The sequence below is a fragment of the Dipteris shenzhenensis genome, chromosome 15 (genome assembly GCF_047967505.1).
Source record: "Dipteris shenzhenensis isolate YYH24624 ecotype China chromosome 15, Dip_SZ_1.0, whole genome shotgun sequence".
Taxonomy (NCBI): domain Eukaryota; kingdom Viridiplantae; phylum Streptophyta; class Polypodiopsida; order Gleicheniales; family Dipteridaceae; genus Dipteris; species Dipteris shenzhenensis.
Window position 1 is genome coordinate 12,895,532 of NC_141610.1, and position 16,803 is coordinate 12,912,334.

The 16,803-nt window shown below is 42.7% G+C and overlaps 1 protein-coding gene across 1 annotated transcript in view; it reads right to left on the reverse strand.

Moving 5' to 3' along the window:
- Positions 1 to 1,498: 1,498 nt before the first annotated feature.
- The window catches only part of LOC147893383 (uncharacterized), a 29,342-nt gene continuing 14,037 nt past the window's right edge, over positions 1,499 to 16,803 (reverse strand). The window contains exons 2-7 of the mRNA XM_087385714.1: positions 15,303 to 15,419; positions 15,104 to 15,220; positions 14,749 to 15,019; positions 3,038 to 3,152; positions 2,293 to 2,454; positions 1,499 to 2,011 (exon numbers count right to left, since the gene is read on the reverse strand). Coding sequence (XP_087241840.1) covers positions 1,969 to 2,011; positions 2,293 to 2,454; positions 3,038 to 3,152; positions 14,749 to 15,019; positions 15,104 to 15,220; positions 15,303 to 15,419 — 825 coding nt within the window. The 3' untranslated portion in view covers positions 1,499 to 1,968. The remainder of the gene's footprint in view (positions 2,012 to 2,292; positions 2,455 to 3,037; positions 3,153 to 14,748; positions 15,020 to 15,103; positions 15,221 to 15,302; positions 15,420 to 16,803) is intronic.

Genomic DNA, 16,803 nt, shown 5'->3' on the forward strand with positions numbered 1-16,803 from the left:
ATTGTATAATTTAAGAAAGATCTCACGAAGCTTCATTTGAAATTTCCAAGTATATAAAAGGATTATTACAAAGATTCAATGTACTAAGTTGTAAGCCAATTTCAACTACTATAGAACGAGGACTTGAACTTTAGAAGTATGATGACACTAAACCACTCAATGTCATTCTATATAGTCAAAGTTATTGATAACACGATTTATCTATGGACCACACGTGTTGATATTCAATTGGAGTGTCACATATAAGCAGACATATGCACATCCCAAAGACCACTCAATGGTATGCATCTTTAGCTATTGCAAGGCAACCTACATCTAGGATTTGTTTTTATCCCAATGGCATGACTTCAGATCTGTGCATTCAATGATTCAAACTGAATCAGCAAGCAACTCAAAAGATGACTCACACAAGGAAATCGGCTTTTTGAGAAGAAAGCTATTGCTTTCTAAAGAAAAACACCTATTTTAGGCAAGAAAAGCAAGCCTGGCTTTTAGAAAGCACATGCTTTCTAGTAAGTTGGCCTTGTCTATAAAATAAGGGTCTGTAGGCTCCCAATTGTATGAAGAATCCAAGTCGTATCTTTCTACTAAAATTGTTTCTTTCTTGAAGCTCAATCGTATCGTGATTAAACAAGAAGCAACTCACTCTGGCCACCTCTCCATCCAAGACTTAGTACAGAGCATTTCACAACTATAATTGAGTGTGTGCTCAAGATATTGATGGTGTATTTTTGCAAACCGCTCACTTCTATTCTTTTTTTCCTTTAGCAAAAACCCCACTCCTATTCTCGTTAACAATCAAAGTGTTATTATAATAGCACAAAATCCTTTGATTCTTGCATACACGAAATACATCGAGGCACATTATCATTATGTCAAAAATTGATTGCATACAAGAGACATTTTGATCTATTGTCCCATGTGAGAGATATTTTCACCAAGGCACTACCCAAAAAAAAAGTTTGAAGCTTCCTACAAGCTTTAAGGTTACTTCCTTTTGGTGGCGATTGACCCATTTCTCTTAGTCTTAAACTGATGTTATAAGGCCACCTCATGATAGTGTTAGAATGTAGCTAAGCTCTATAATAAGTCACACGGAGCTGAGCTTTGTGCACTCCCTAATTCTCTGGTTATCCAAATGTAGCCACTATTTGGTACAAATCACTTTTGGTGTTTGTACTTCGTCTCATATCCCCATGAGGTCTTCTGCGGAGGTTAATAGATCTTTTTTTCTAGATATTCACACTGCCACCAGCTTATGAGAAATGTGTGTGAACCTACCCTTTGGAAACATTTTCCCTCCAGTTAGGAAGTATTTCCCCAAAGGTTAGCATTAGGGTTAGTATTAGGGAGTGTTTCCCCCTAGGGTTAGTATAACACTTAGTGTGCCAATTTCATGGCTGTAACACACGCTCTTGTAATACACTCTACATTTTTTGTGCGCTCATCAATCACTTCATTCAACAAATCTTTGTGCTGACTCTCAACTACTGTGTACTTCAAAAAATGCAAAATCCTTACCCTAGTTTACCTAGATTATAAGTTTCCATATGTAAATGTGGCATCATATACAAATTGCATGGACTTGGCACCCAGAACGTGAAATATGTACACACTCCTTTCCACTACCACCATCTATGGCTTCTTAATGAAATACTTTTAGAGGTCCATGCTACAATTTTCAATTCCTCCTAGACTTATAAATATCCATGTGCTAGTGGCTAACCCACTCAAGGACGCATAAAAAGGAATGCTGATGACAGTGCATGTTATGTACATATGTCCATTAGCACCATCTATGGCTTCTTAACGAAATACTTTGAGGTCCATGCTACAATTTTCAATTTCTCCTGACTTAAAAATATCCATCTGCTAGTGGCTAGCCCACTTAAGGACGCATAAAAAGGGATGCTGATGACTGCACGTTATGACATTTCTCCCAGCCAGCATCAGACTTTGCTTTGGCATTCATGGACGAATCTTGGGAACCACAATTTGCAGAGAGCCATCACTGTCAACATAACAATTTTCGGTCAGCAATGTCCAAAACTGCCTCCCTAAATAATGCATTCTTGTAGACAGATGACAAAGCTCAGCTTTTAACGAGTCCCCTTAAAACCCAACTAAATACCAGAGCTCGAAAGAGCCCGAACTGAGAAGAGATCACCAAATGTCTAGCACCGCCTCAAATTTATGGAGTCACGGTTTCATACACATTCAACAGTTTTTCCCACATTCAAATTTGAATGCTAAATGCAACATCATAGAATCTGGGAGGGTCAAGTAGCATACACAAATTCAGCAGTTATGAAATCCACGTTGCTGTCATCAGGGATATGCCATACAACCCAGTATGGAGCTTGGGGTGTATCTCTGTGATGATGTGAAGCTCCATGCTTAATTTTATTGAGATCTATCCACAATTTGGTTGAGCGAGTTCCATAAATGATCAATCTGCATTCAGCACTGATAGTTCCTAATGAATCAATAACACATACCCACACGCTCCTTACTGTTTTAATAATCTAGCAAGGAATATTAATGAAGGATATTAAAATGATGGGTACATTTATAACCAAAATAAACCACCTCATTTTCATAAAAAACTGAGGTTTAGGCTGAAACTATTCAATATAAACAAGAACCTAACGTCTGTGATTTTGCTTTACAACAGCTCAAGAGGCTTTGAACATATCCCCAAGTCACAGTATTTTGATGCAGCTCTGAGGCAAATGAATGGTCGAGTTTACTTCCATGCATTTGGACACATGCTGCATTTCTAGTCATTCTCTGGAATCGAAAGAGAAGGTTCAAGCAAACAAACGACAGCTTTAGAAAAGAAACTACGCAACTTCAGTCATGACTCATTATCCCAACGAAAGACAGTTCCACCACAGCGATTGTAGACAGATGCATTTTCATCACTATAGAATGCTCACCCTGAGAAACTCAAAGACAAATATTTAGGCAGGAAACCTCATTCGTTTAACGCGAATTCACAGATATTGGGCATAAACTAGTAGAAAACTTATCGTACCTGTTACTGTTTACCTCTAATCTTATATCATCTACATTGATGCCAGGTAGCTGGACAGTGAAAACATAGGTAGAACCCCAATCCACAAAATCCATGCGAGGAGATACTTCAAAACCTACACAAGTGGAAAATTCAATTCTTCAGTCCATCTTTTCTAATTAACAAAACTACATGAGCAAATGAATGAGACGAAAGAGCGGGAAGGGAACAGAAGGCTTCCAAACAGACTCAGCAATTTTAAGACACAGAATGAGAGGCTTGACACAGCCAATAAAAGTGGCATGCAAGCATTGATCTTACTCATAGTGAGCATTCCAAAACTATCTTGGGCTCACCTTTGACTCATTTTCTACCTACAGGATATTAATTCCCACCTTGGATTCTTGTTCAAAACACATGGTAGAATTTTGAGATATGGGTTGAGGCTTGGCACAGCCTGAAATTAGTACTGATCCACTGGATGTAATGATCTCCCTTGTGCTCTACACTAAAAAACTTGAGTTCACCTTTGCCTCGTCTCTTTTACCTTTGACTCATCTTTAGCTATAGCAAAGCAACTCTTGGACTCTTGCATAAAACTAAGGTAATCGATGGCAAATTTGCATCATTTGCTGTTACAAGGAGAACTGCAGCAAGAGATTTTTAAACTGGTACTAAACAACAAAAGGAACTAGCATATAGCCTTAACAAACATGATCAGATAGTCAAAAAGAGCATGATATTCAACAGGCAACTCAACATTTCACATTAGAGAAAAATGAGAGAGCACACCCACCTCTAGAGGCTTCTAGACCTTTGCCTTAAAGGTCTCTGCAATCTCACATCAAACAATGTGAATGAAAGACGAATTGAAATCTATCGAAATGGAGAGAATTGCAGCAAGTAGGTACCTCTATCAAGCATGGGCTGAAGGTATTGAAGGCTGCTCCAAACATCAGAGCCAAAGGGGCTGGACTAAAACTTTCAGCCAAAGGATGCAGGATGCTGCTTCCACTCCTCATGATGCAAAAATGTGGAAGGCTTCAGTGGGATGTGGAAAGGGGCAGAAACGTCCCTTTATATTGGGGTGGGAAGCCAGTCCGCTGCGCCCCACTACCTGGCCCCCTCTCCCTTTTACCACCCCATACTCCGCTACACCTCTGCCCCAAATTAGTCAACACTAGGGCAGCCAACCAGCCTGCACACAGGCATCACCATGAATCCATCCTTCCTCTTGATCAGATGGGCTGCATGTTCAGAATTGCATATGGCTGTCCAAATCACCTTTATCATCTAGAGCATGTAGAGACGGTATACAGCCACCCAATGTGATGACCACATGGCAAATGGATACTTTTATTTCAAGAGTTTGATTTGAGATATAGTGCATACCATATGTTTATGTCTACCAACGTAACATTTGTCATGGGTGTCATTGCGGGAGAAGGCCATAGGTGTGGAGGATGATTTGCTAGATGCTAAACTTTTTGTAGTAACTTCACGTCTTCCTGGTTGCTTACTTTAGTGGATTGTTTTCTATCATAGTATGCTGATGTGATCCACCTACTAACCACTTGACAACTCTCTCAAGGGTTGCCCCCATTGAGAAGAGAAAAAGAATCATTTAAGATGTATCATTAATTAGATCATTGGGCAACTATATATAAAAGAAAAGACCACATTCTCCGAAGGTGTCGCCTTTCCCATTAAGTGTTAGTACTTAGCCTTGGTATGGCCTTGACGTCATTAGGACTTCAGGCATCCTCATGTTGACTTCATTGGTTAACTCTCATGGTAAACTTTGGCACCTTTATAGGCCACCCCTTGCACTTTCTCCATTATCAATTGGCAAGTACTTCATGCTTTCTCAGCTATTGCCTGCCGCCTTGCATGCCACTTGCATTTCATTGCTCCCTGCAACCAACAGCGGTATCAGAGCGGGTTGTCTGATTCTGGCACAAGCATTGGCATTGCACTTGCTTCTCCCAGTCTCTATTTGGATGTGTGCACCATCCAGCAGCCAGCTTCGATTTGCACAGGTATCAATGTCGTTCCTCACGTACAAATGCCATTTGCTCCTGCACTATTTGTCCTATGCTGCTCCCATACAGCATGCGTACAGTCTGTCATACGCTTGCCGTACACCTATGTTGAGCATCCATACAATTGGCGCGTAGAGTCCATATAATCGTACGGTACTCATCCATACATGTTTGGGATATTGTTCATATAGCTTTGCGTTCTCTCTACAGTGTGGGCATAGTGCATACCATACGTTTACGTCAACCAACGGACCATTTGTCATGGGTGTCATTAAGTGAGGAAGGCCATAGGTGTGGAGGATGATTTGCTAGATGCTAACCTTCATCATTTGTCCGAAAGTGTCTCCTTTCCCATGAGACCAGTGTTAGCCCTTAGCTTTAATATGGCCTTTTGGTCGCTAGGACTTAAGTCAACCCTCAGATTGACTTCATTGGTCAACTCTTGTAATAGACTTTGGGGCCTATATAGGCCACCACTTGCACTTTCTCCATTATCCATTTGCAAGTACTTCATGCTTTCTCAATTGTTGCTCGTCTCCTTGCATTCTACTTGCATTTCATTGCTACCTACACCCAACAGTGGTATCAGAGCAAGTTGCCTAATTTTGGCACAAGCATTGGCATTACACTTGCTTCTCCCAATCTCGATTTGTAAGTGTGTGCTATCCAACATCCAGCTTCAATTTGCACAGGTATCAATGTCGCTCCTCACGTACAAATGCCATTTGCTCTTGTGTCATTTCTCTTGCGCTGCTCCCATACAACATGCATACAATCTGACGTACGTTTTCCGTATACCTATGTTGAGCATCCATACAAGTGGTGTGTAGCGTCTTATAATCGTACAGTACTCGTCCATACAAGGTTAGCATATTGTCCGAATAGCTTTGCGTTAACTCTCCCTACAGTGGATTTTGTCCATACAATCATCCATCAATTGTTTCCTATGTGCAAATCATCGTACAGCTTGTATGTTCTATTCATATGATCAGCCGTACACATCGTGCAAAGCATCCGTACAATCTGCGTCTGCGTCCATATAGTTCAGTATCACTTCTACAAATCGTCCGTACAATTGAACGTTCATGCTGCAAATCGTCCATACAAACTGCGCTTGATGCTCTTGGTTGACATTGGTTCGACTTTACACCAAATTTACTCATATTTGTAAGCTCGGGTCAAAATTTGGGACTTTTATGTCACATTTGCAAAAGTTCTGAAGTAATATTTGCTCCTTTGCTCACATTTTGGGGCTTTTGCAGTATTTGCCCTCCGAAATTGGGGCTTTTGGATCTATTGCAAGCAGACTGCAAGTTATTTCAGATTTGCTGGTTATTTTGTCACATTTGCCTAAATAGCAATGACATTTGCCTATTTTGATATGAAATTGGATGTTTTTCAGTGACATTGGCAGAAGAATTGATCACATCTGCGATATTGCAGCTTATTTTGGGGCTTTTCCACATTTGCCTTATTCTTTGCAATTTTGTCTTTTCAGGGTTTGGGGCTTTTGCTAGATTTGCCGATATTTGCAGTGATCATTGCTTGGTTCAGCCACATTTGAATTTGATTTGCATTTGCCATTTGATTTGATCATACCCCGGAAGTTGTTTTATAGGGATATTTAGCCACTATTGGGGGCACATTGTACTCAGATTTGCATTAACAAATTTGCAGGTATGTGCCCTTTCATTTGGGCTAGTCATTCTGCATGCCAGTGTTCTTTTGGGCAGCCTTTTGCAGGACAGCTCTTTGCAGGGGGTGTTTTCCTTGGACAGACAATTGCACCTTTTCAGCCTATCCTTGCAGGACATTTTTTGGAGTCAACCTTTTGCATTTTGGCTCAATGTTTGAGCAGCCTACTTGGTATTTACACTCGCCGAGCATTTGCTTTCATTTTTGGGTTGAAATGGGTTGGCATTTGCAGCTTTGCAGTCAGCTTTGAAGCAGCCAACTCAATGCATTGTAGCCTTGAGGCTTTGAAAGTTGCAAAGCACTTTTTTATCCCATGTGGTCGTACTTGGTGTGCCACCGGTTGGTATCCATGGATACCAACCGGTGGCACACTAGACCTGCCTCTCCAGCGAAGGCACCTGCTGCCACCATAGCCACTGCAAGTGGTGCTACAACTACCACTGCCACTTCTGGTCATCTACCACTGCTCCCATAGTGCCTTGCTGCAGTGCTTTCCACACCCGAACAGATTCATTGGGATCACAGAGATGCACAAGCACACGCAGTGATTGCTATGTATAGCAAAAGGGAGGTTACACCTCACATTCAATCTTGCAAGACAACTAAGGCTGCATGGGATATTTTGGCCAACCTCTACCAGATTTGGCATGAGGCCAAGGTTGCCTATTTATGCAAGCAACTCGATGGTGTTAAGATGAACGAAGGGGACAGCATGGATGCCTACCTCACACAGATTAAGGGTTTTAGAGATCAGCTCATCAATGTTGATGAGATTGTCCCAGATTCAAAGGTAGTGTCTATGACACTTGATGGGCTCCCCAACTCATATCAGGGATTTGCTACGACATTGCGGCTAGTGGCCATGGGTAACCCCCACTACTAGTCTTTCAATCAGCTTGTTTCCCTACTCCTGTAGGAGCAGCAGAGCCCTCAAAACAGAAATAGGACTGCTTCTACTCATGTAGATCAAGCCTTTGCCAGCAATCACAGGGGCAAAGGCAACGTGGGAAAAATTTACAGCAAGCCCAAACCTTTATCTGGTATCTCATCTTCATGTTTTCCTGCTGACGGTAAGAAGCAGCGTTGTAATTATTGCAAGAAGCCTGGCCATGAGATCTCTGAATGTCCAAGGCGCATTGCTCTGGAGAAGAAAAAGAAGCAAAAAGGCCTTGCAGCCACACATGCTGCTGCTGCCCATGGTCACCCTCATGAGGCAGCAAACTTGGCTCAAGATGAGTGGGCATTTGTTGTGACCTGCCACTACAATCCGTATTTCAGATTCTAAGTCAGAATAGTATTTTGACAGCAGTGCTTCTAAGCACATTACCAAATCTCTATTTCAGTCCTTGGGTGATGCTCCAAATGGAGACATTGTCATCTATGCAGACAATGCAAGAGGATTGGTCAGGTGCAATTCACATCAAAGTCAAGTAATACAATGACACTTGTGGAGGTTTTGTATGTTCCAGGTATCAAGTACAATCCAATTTCTATTTCAGCCATCTCCACCATGGCTTCAGAGTTCTTTTCGACTGTCATCGTTGTGTTGAGTATGATAACCGGTGAGAACCTTGACAGTGGACTGTATCACCTTAATATCCTTGAAAAACAGGCTGCCATAGAAGCTAATGCCACTGCCGAACTTGTGATTTCCGATACTCACTTATGGCATGAGAATTGGTGCATCTAAACTTTACAATTTGGTGAAGATGTATTCAAAGGACATGGTGGTAGATTTCCCACCCATGCATGCAATTACAAAACATGTATGTGAGGGCTGCTTATTGGGGGGAAATGCATCAAATCCCATTTCCAAAGGATGGGCCTCTTGGTCCAGGAAGTTGCACCTAGTACATAGTGGTATGCGGACCGGTGCGGATAGCATCACTTGGAGGCTACATCTAAGTTGTTACCTTTGTGGATAACTTCACTAGCTTCACTGGATTTATACCATGAAATTGAAGTTGGATGTCTTCTCTAATCGGGAATCCAAGGTAGGTGACTTGGTATTATTGTACTCAAGTAAGCTCCTCAAACAAAAGCCAATATTTGTCAACGGCTGGATGGGACCTTTCTTAATCACAAACGTTATCTTAACTAGGGGAGTTCACTTAGCCATACTAGAGGTAAAAGTATTCAAAGTGCTTGTCAACTGTCGATGGGTGAAGGAGTACCATTCTTCATGAAAATTTTGCACTATATAGTTTGTGCATTACAAGAAAGAAAGAAAGAAAGTCTATGAAAGTCTTCAAAATACCAAAGAGTCTACAAGACTAAAGAATACCGAATCCAAAAAAAGCTAAGACGTGGAGCCACTAAAGTGTGCATCCACACCCAAGGCTGATATCTGAAACGATACATTCCGATGTAACTATATAGCCTAGCATAAATGGCAGTCCGGGGGCCAAAAAGGAAATCCATGTCATTGCACCAATCGATCAACTACCCATCAGAATCTCGGAACCTCTGTATGCTATCTAGGGGACCAAATCCACCGATCGGCTGAGATAGAAGATATGATCTTGGCTGACAGTGGCTTGAGGGCTGGCGTTTCAAGAAAGGGGTCAATATAGGAAGCAATTGGTGCTCAACCTAGTCAGCCTATCTGAGCCCATCTATCCTTCTATGTGGTCTTTGAGAGCTTGTTGTCTGGCAAGCACCACTGTAACTCTAGCTGTCTCTCTCCCCAAGTGGAAGAGTACAGTCCTTGTATGTCGATAGAAGGGCGAGGTTGTTGTGTCTTGCTCTCTAGATCTCAACTACGTCATGTCCCTTGCGGCCTCCGATCCGGATCTCCTAAGTGGAAGAAGTCGATGAGGGCGAGTCTCGTGCCGTGCTCTTTATTTCTTGACTACGTCGTGCCCCCTACGGCCTCTAGTCCAGATTTCCAAAGTAGAAGAAGTCAGTGATCGTGCTCTAGCTAGACTTTGACAAGTCTTATTCTTGCCTCTGCACTCGAAGGAGTCAATCCCTATGTCGTGGGGCTTGGAGTAAGTAGGTCGCCCCGTGCAGTTGATCGAGATGGGCTGGGAAATCCAAGAGTGGTCCAAATCCGCTCTTGAATAGACAGTGGTGCCGTCCACGTATCTCATAATACAGAGGGCATCTAAAATGCAAAGTGCTCCTCTGAGTGAACCGCTTTCATGCTGCATAAAGTGCAGATCCGTCCTTCATGTGGGATGCCCTTTGCTTGTTTGTATCAACATATAGTTGGTGATTGGACACTCGGAACTGCCCCAATAGAGATCCTACAGGCGTGTGGGAGATGGATCCGAATATAGGTGGGGAATTGATAAAACCCTCCTCCGAGATCTGTGGGCAATCATGTGTGTGTGCGTGTGCGTGTGCGTGTGCATGTGTCTTCAGGCGTGGGAACTTGACTATCCTGCCTTCTTGTCATATAATGAGATCTTTTAATGTTTGTAACTAGCTGTCCCCCTTTTTTGGGACTACTTTTTTAATATAATGACAAATGGATTTCACCCCAAAAAAAAAAACTTTGTGTGGGTGTGAGCCTGCGCGCGCGCGTGCGTGTGTGTGTGTGTGTGTGAGAGAGAGAGAGAGAGAGAGAGATGAAATGAAATGAAATGCTTGTATTGAAGTCCACTTGGAGACCCATTAGGATCTATGGATTGGATTTAAAAACCATACAAAATACAAGGTCCCAAAAAAAAGCCAACAATGTGCACTACGGTAAATAAACCTACCAAACTCAGTCTAAAGTTACTGGCAACATGAAACAAAATTACAATCATGTAGAGCTAAAATTGAGGAAAGTAATAACAAAGAGTATGGACATGCGTGGCCTTGGAGAGGGCAGCATATCCCTACGAGCCATCCAATCTCTGGTGAAAGACTGTAGAGGGTCACTAAGATCCCCCTCGCTTGTCAATGCTTGCCCCTAGATGCTAGGAGTGTCATGCCATGTAGATCAATATACCTCCAACCTATCAAGCTAGGAGGGAGAAAGCAAGAAAGAAAGAAAGAAAGTCTATTAATGTCCATGGGAGACCAACAGGACAGCAAAAAGGCCAACTAACACATCCAATTAGGGAGGGCACAAGGCAGCTCCAAGGTGGCAACTCCAAGTTATTTAGACTAACAACATTGTAATACGAAATTAAAAGCAATCGTCCATACATCAGCTTAAGACCAAGGGTCTTTTGTTTTGGATTTGAACTCCTTGATGAGGGCTATGCCCGCATGTATACTACTCATTTTCATCCTTCCTAGCAGCCTTTGACCTTGGCTGGATTCGTTGCATCAATTCCTCGGCTATCCATATCTTGGTACTTTTCAGCTTGTAAGATTGGGCGAAGGAGCTTGATTCGTAGATTTCTTGAGCTAAGTGTGCGTATAGCATGTTCTCTAGAATGTCGAATATTAGTACCAATATCTTCGTCCTTGTTTCCCATCCATTCAATTGTTAGCTTTAGCATTTGTGAGATGTGTGTGGTAAACCTCCAAGGGGTGGTGGAGAGTTCTAAGGTTCATGGAGGGGTAAAAAGGCTAGCACCACGTGGTACTTGCTCATGCATCCTCCAACATGGTAATTACTTCTCAGCTGGGCGCTCCTGAGGCGGTTCATTACCTAGCTCTTCTATTAAGTTCAGAGCCTCAAGCGTCTATGGAGAGGGCAGCTATGACATGTGACGGTGACATCGTGATAATTGCAGCATTGAACACCCCCCCCCCCATACACGAACGACATACCAACGAGGGGGGCTTCGTTGGCCCCCAAGAACAGATTTTTCATCTAGATTGACAGGTGCAAGTTTTAAGGTTGCAGTTGACGCTGTGACAGCCCAACTATAGGTTCTTGAAGTGTCTGGTCAACAAGTAGTAACAGATGAGGTAATGCAGACTTGCAAGGCCTCTCCTCCTACCCCTCAATTAGTCTTTACAATCTAGAATATTGTCCAAACTGAAACGCAAACAATAAAAAAGGAAGTGATTGTAGAGGTTGATACAAAGGCAAGTAAAACTGATATTCAAGAAGAAATTAAGGAGCATGAAGCCAAACGTGACAACACATTGAAGATCAGAATAGGGGGCCTCCCTGAAGGCTGGTTCAAAGAGGACTCATACAGTGAGACCTTGGCACACATCCAAGCAGCTACTCCCAGCATTGATGCTGGCAAACTTAGATTCACATGCATGCAATACTAACCCACATGAATAGAACCAACAGTTCAGAAAATGAAACAGCTCGAATGATGGACAGCAAAAGACAGCAACTTTATTGAAATCTCTCAATTAGAAAAACACCACTAACAGACGCACATCCCTATGGGGCTTGTTGTGTCTGTGTACAAAGATGTCCTATCACTTAGCCACAAAGGCTGACTCAAGAAAAGAACCCAACAGCTCAAAAAACTCAGAGCATACAATGCACGCACAGGCTACGACTGTCCAGAACACATCTGAATATAATGGTGTCGATAGAAGAGCTGAGAGTAGTCATGAAGAGGCAGAACAGTATCGCCAGCAGCCATGAGCCAATCGCCTGTAGAATAGAGAGTTTTGCGGGCTATAGTCGAGGTTCATGGAAGGGAGCAGAGAGGGGGGATTTTGAGGAAGAGGCAAGCTGCTCATATTGTCCATATCTAAGAGTTACCCCTGGGTTGGGATGGGGGTTCAGCCCAATTCGGGTTAGGGAAAGGCGAAAGCGGCGGCGGCGGCGGCGGCTAGAGCTGACCCATGAACTGCTGGAGCAGACTTGTAACCTGTTTCATGAACTGACGCTGTCCTGAGGCTTTAAACCCTGAGCTGACCTGACCCTGGGATTGACTTGCGGCCCGAGAGAAAGGTCATCAAATACTGTGGTACAACCGTTTTCATATCTTGTGCCAATCTAATTGCAAAGAGAGAGAGAGAAGAAGAAGAAGAAGAAGAAGAATATATTATCGTCCTCTGAAGACCAAAAATCGGCCTATGGGACCTGAGCAATACAAAATCCTCGTATACAAAGACTCCTCCCTTGGAGGGGAGGGTATTAAGAGAAACTACCTTTATGTCTTAGGTGAGTTCCTATGCTTGAAAAGCTTAAAGACAAACATTCCTAAAGCTGGGGGTGACCCGCTATGTAGCATATCAGCCAGGGGGAGGGGGGGAGGAAGGGGGGGGGCTGCAGGGGGGCATGTGCAAATTGTTGGAGTTGCAGTTACAGGATTGTGGCAAGCTGTCCATTGGCTTGTCTTACCTTTTGGTGGTTCCTAACTTCCAGAGACGAAGCTTGGCTCATGTTATACAACTCGCAAAGAACACCTTGGTACCATAGTGCCAAAAGTCAAGATCAACCTCGGATGACTAGACTCATCTCATACCAAGGTGACCAAACTCTCCTGGTACCAAGGCAACCAGATCCAAGTAATGTAGGCAAGTGACTTAGATCTACGTGGTGTAGGAAGTGACCGACTCCAAGTGTTGAAGGCAGGTATAGATTCAACTGTTGATGCAGCCTGGTATATCACGGAAGGGGGTGAGAGGCCGTGGGTTGCGTGTGGTAGGCTTGTGCTCGTGTATCTCAAATGAGTGGGGGAAGGCTTTATAACCAATTGTGACCAATGCAAGGAGGTTAGTGCCTCTGTATGGTTGCCCAAAGTGTTCCTCCACTTGTACAGCACCTCGAGAGTCACAAAAGCTTATGACCATTCACGGCAGGGGTGTCTCCCTTGTGACAGGATATGGCTCTTCATGAAAGGGTGAAGATATGCATCTATTCCTGTGCATGGTGTGAAAGGGTAAAGAAATACACCATGGTGTGAAAGAGTGTCCCTTCATAACGGTCAAGTCTTTTCGCAAAGGAGTGTGCCCTTTTAGCATAGGGGTGTGACTTTTGACAAACAATTGGGGCCCTTTCATGACGCAGGGTGTCAATTCACAAGCAAAGTATTCCTAAAAGTCCTCTATCCTCTGTTTGCAAATCTTGTCTTATGGAGTTATTGCACTGCAAGTTCTGAATGGAGGCTCCTAGAACGATGACTTGCAAGCTCATTGCTCTGGGTGATTCCTTTGCTGGCCCTGTTCCTAGAGCTTCGAGAAATGAAAGATAACGTTCATTAAGCTGTTGAAAGAAACCCATAACCTGTGGATGAGACTTCAGTTGTATAATTGGTACAAAGAGTAACATCTGGCCTGTACTATACATATACTACTATAAATATTTAATGCTGAACTTGTCAAGCTTGTATGCTTATAATGTTGTACATAGCGCTTTGGAATAAATATTTTCGCGAGTGTACATGTGACTCAGATTGGCAGCCATGCAGCTCCGTATCAACTCCGTGAATGTAGGACTTTGATTTGCATTACTTCTTATCCCGTGTTTTGGATGTGGGGTAAAACTTTTGATATTGGTCATACTTTACAGTGCGGCATAATACACAAAGTGCTAAGGTCTATGTTCAAAGACAAAGCGGGCAAAGCAAAGAGTTCCAAGTGTTCAAATGTGAAGCTAAATCTCAAAACCCAACCAAGACTATCAACTGGTCGACATTGAAGCTCCACGCTATGAAAAATGGCTTCTACAATTGACAAAAACAAATGTGATTCTAAAAGAAGTTTTTACCCAATTCCTGCTATTTACCAAACAACAGAATGAAGCTTGTACATAAAACCAAGTATACATTTATCCCAAAACATGTGTAAGGAAACCAACAATCAAAAAAGTTTCTCACAAACCATCATATGTCCAATCTGGCTACTTTAGCACCTTTTTCAGTAACATGATGGTAAATTCTGAAGAAGTCAATATCTTCGTGCCACTGATCCAGCAAAGTTGAGATAACCAAAGAGACACATGAGGCTCAAACAAGTATCTATCAAGTTCATTCTTGAAGCACAGATTTAAAGACAGAAGAATTGGAATCTTCCACCAAATAACCTTATCAGACCAGCTCAAGATAGAAAAGATGCAGCAGAAATCACAATGTCATTCTCAGCAGGCTGGGCACAACAAGCATGGCTTCAAACTATCGGGAGGGTCAACTATACCAATATTCTTCTTGCTTGACAAGTTAGCCTTCATGTGTAACAGCTCTGAAATCTGCATTTTGCTGTCATCTTCATCTGCTCGTCGGCTAAATAGAGGTCTCTCATCTGAGGGTGGACCTCCGTACCCCTTAACCACTACAGAGTCTGAGACAGGCTTGCTAAATTGAGGTTCCCCATCAGTTTTAGGAATAAAATGATTAACCCCACCGATACTTTTTGTATCAAGGAAATGATGAGGAGCGGCATCTTTGTCTTCATTTGAAAGTACCACCTGCAGAGAAGCCATAGCCTTGATTTATATGGACCGGAGTTGTTCATGCTTGCATCAAATCAAATAATACCTTTGACAACAAACCTGAGATCCTGTACTTTGCCGCATGTAAAAAGCGTGGGTATGACTGCCTTGCCTAGCATAAAAAACCCGATTGTCTTTCCTAATACCTGAAGGGACATCTGAACCAGCACTATAAACCTGTAAAATGAACACTGTTAAAAGCCAAATGGCACAAGAGTCCCACTTGAATTAATTTAACTCCAACCCCAGATCATCAAACCTGAGACCCTGTATTTTGGTGCATGTAACAAGCCTGAGTATGACTGCCCTGCCTAGCATACAAAAGCCGGTTGTCTTTCCTACAGCCTGAAGGAAGACCTGAGCCAGCACTACAAACCTGTAAAACCATTACAATTAACAACCATGAGGAGTCCAATGCTGCAAAGGCCCCTAAATGAATCTAGCTTCAGCCCTCCAATATCAGCTTTGTGGAAACAAAAACAACACTCTTCAGCAACATATGAACTTCGCTCTTATGAAAATAGTAACAAAACAGAAGAACAAAGAGAGAAGGAAAGAGACACAGGGAGGAGGAGGGATCAACAGGTGTGAGAATGAGAAAGAAAGAAAGAATTTTTTATTAACATATGCAGAAGGCCAAAAAAATCAAAAACTAAAGTCAAATAAAAGTGACACTGATGCAGGCCTGGTTGGTGAAAAGATAGATCATGATGAGCCAGCAACTCTATGATAGAAATCAAGATAGAAATGTTGACCAGCAAGATAAGAATTTGGAAGTGCTGACTTTGACACCTTCAAGGATTCAAAATTTGAGGGCAAAGTTTTTGAGAAGAAGGTGAGTATTCAGCAATTATGGTCTCCATATAAGAGAGTGCTTACCTTCTATACTTGGCAGCCATAAGGAAAGCAAGGGCATCTCATGGGATCAAAGGCCAGAGAGATCTGGGAGATGACGGAAGGTACTGAGCCAAAACTTGTCAATGTGTTAGATGCCAAGGAAGATCATAGTTCCGGCAAATCCAGATAAAGTGAAGGAGTGGAACTTGAGGAATGCAATCGCTCTTTCCATGATCATTCGAAATGACTGCAGATTCGGTGATCCCTCATATCCAGTTAGCAGATACAGCCTCCTGTATCCAGTCGGCAGATACAGCACAAGAGGCATGGCAAGCCTTCTAGAATCTCAAGAACACGAGGATCATCATGCTTCAAAATCAACAGTTTTGAATATAGATTAAGAAAAGTTAGCACAGGAGGCATGGCAAGCCTTCTAGAATCTCAAGAACACAAGAGGATCATCATGCTTCAAAATCACCTGTTCAACTTGAAGATAGATTAAGGAAAGTCAGCCCATGACTTAGTGGTGAAGGTGAAGATTCTCAGGGACAACTTGGAGCCGTTGGTCACAAGATGGACAGTAACCAGTTGGCCATGCTCCTGGTCGGTAAGCTTTCAATAACCTACCCAGAGTTGTTGTTGATGACTCTCACCGTTGGAGAACGGACTAGGCCACTAATGTTTAAGGAGTTGGGGCCGTTGTTGCTGCTGCAGCAGGAGGAATCTTAAAAGAAGTTGTACAACAGAAAGGAGGATGAAAATGGCCCGAAAGGCTCTCATAGCCAAGAGCAAGAATGGCAAATGGAAGCCACAAAAAAAGAAGAATGCCAAGAATGAAATGGGGATGCTCTCCTGTCAGTGAAAACGAGAAGAAGAAAAAGAACCGGAAGAATGCCTGGACACTTTGCTAAATATTGCAAAAA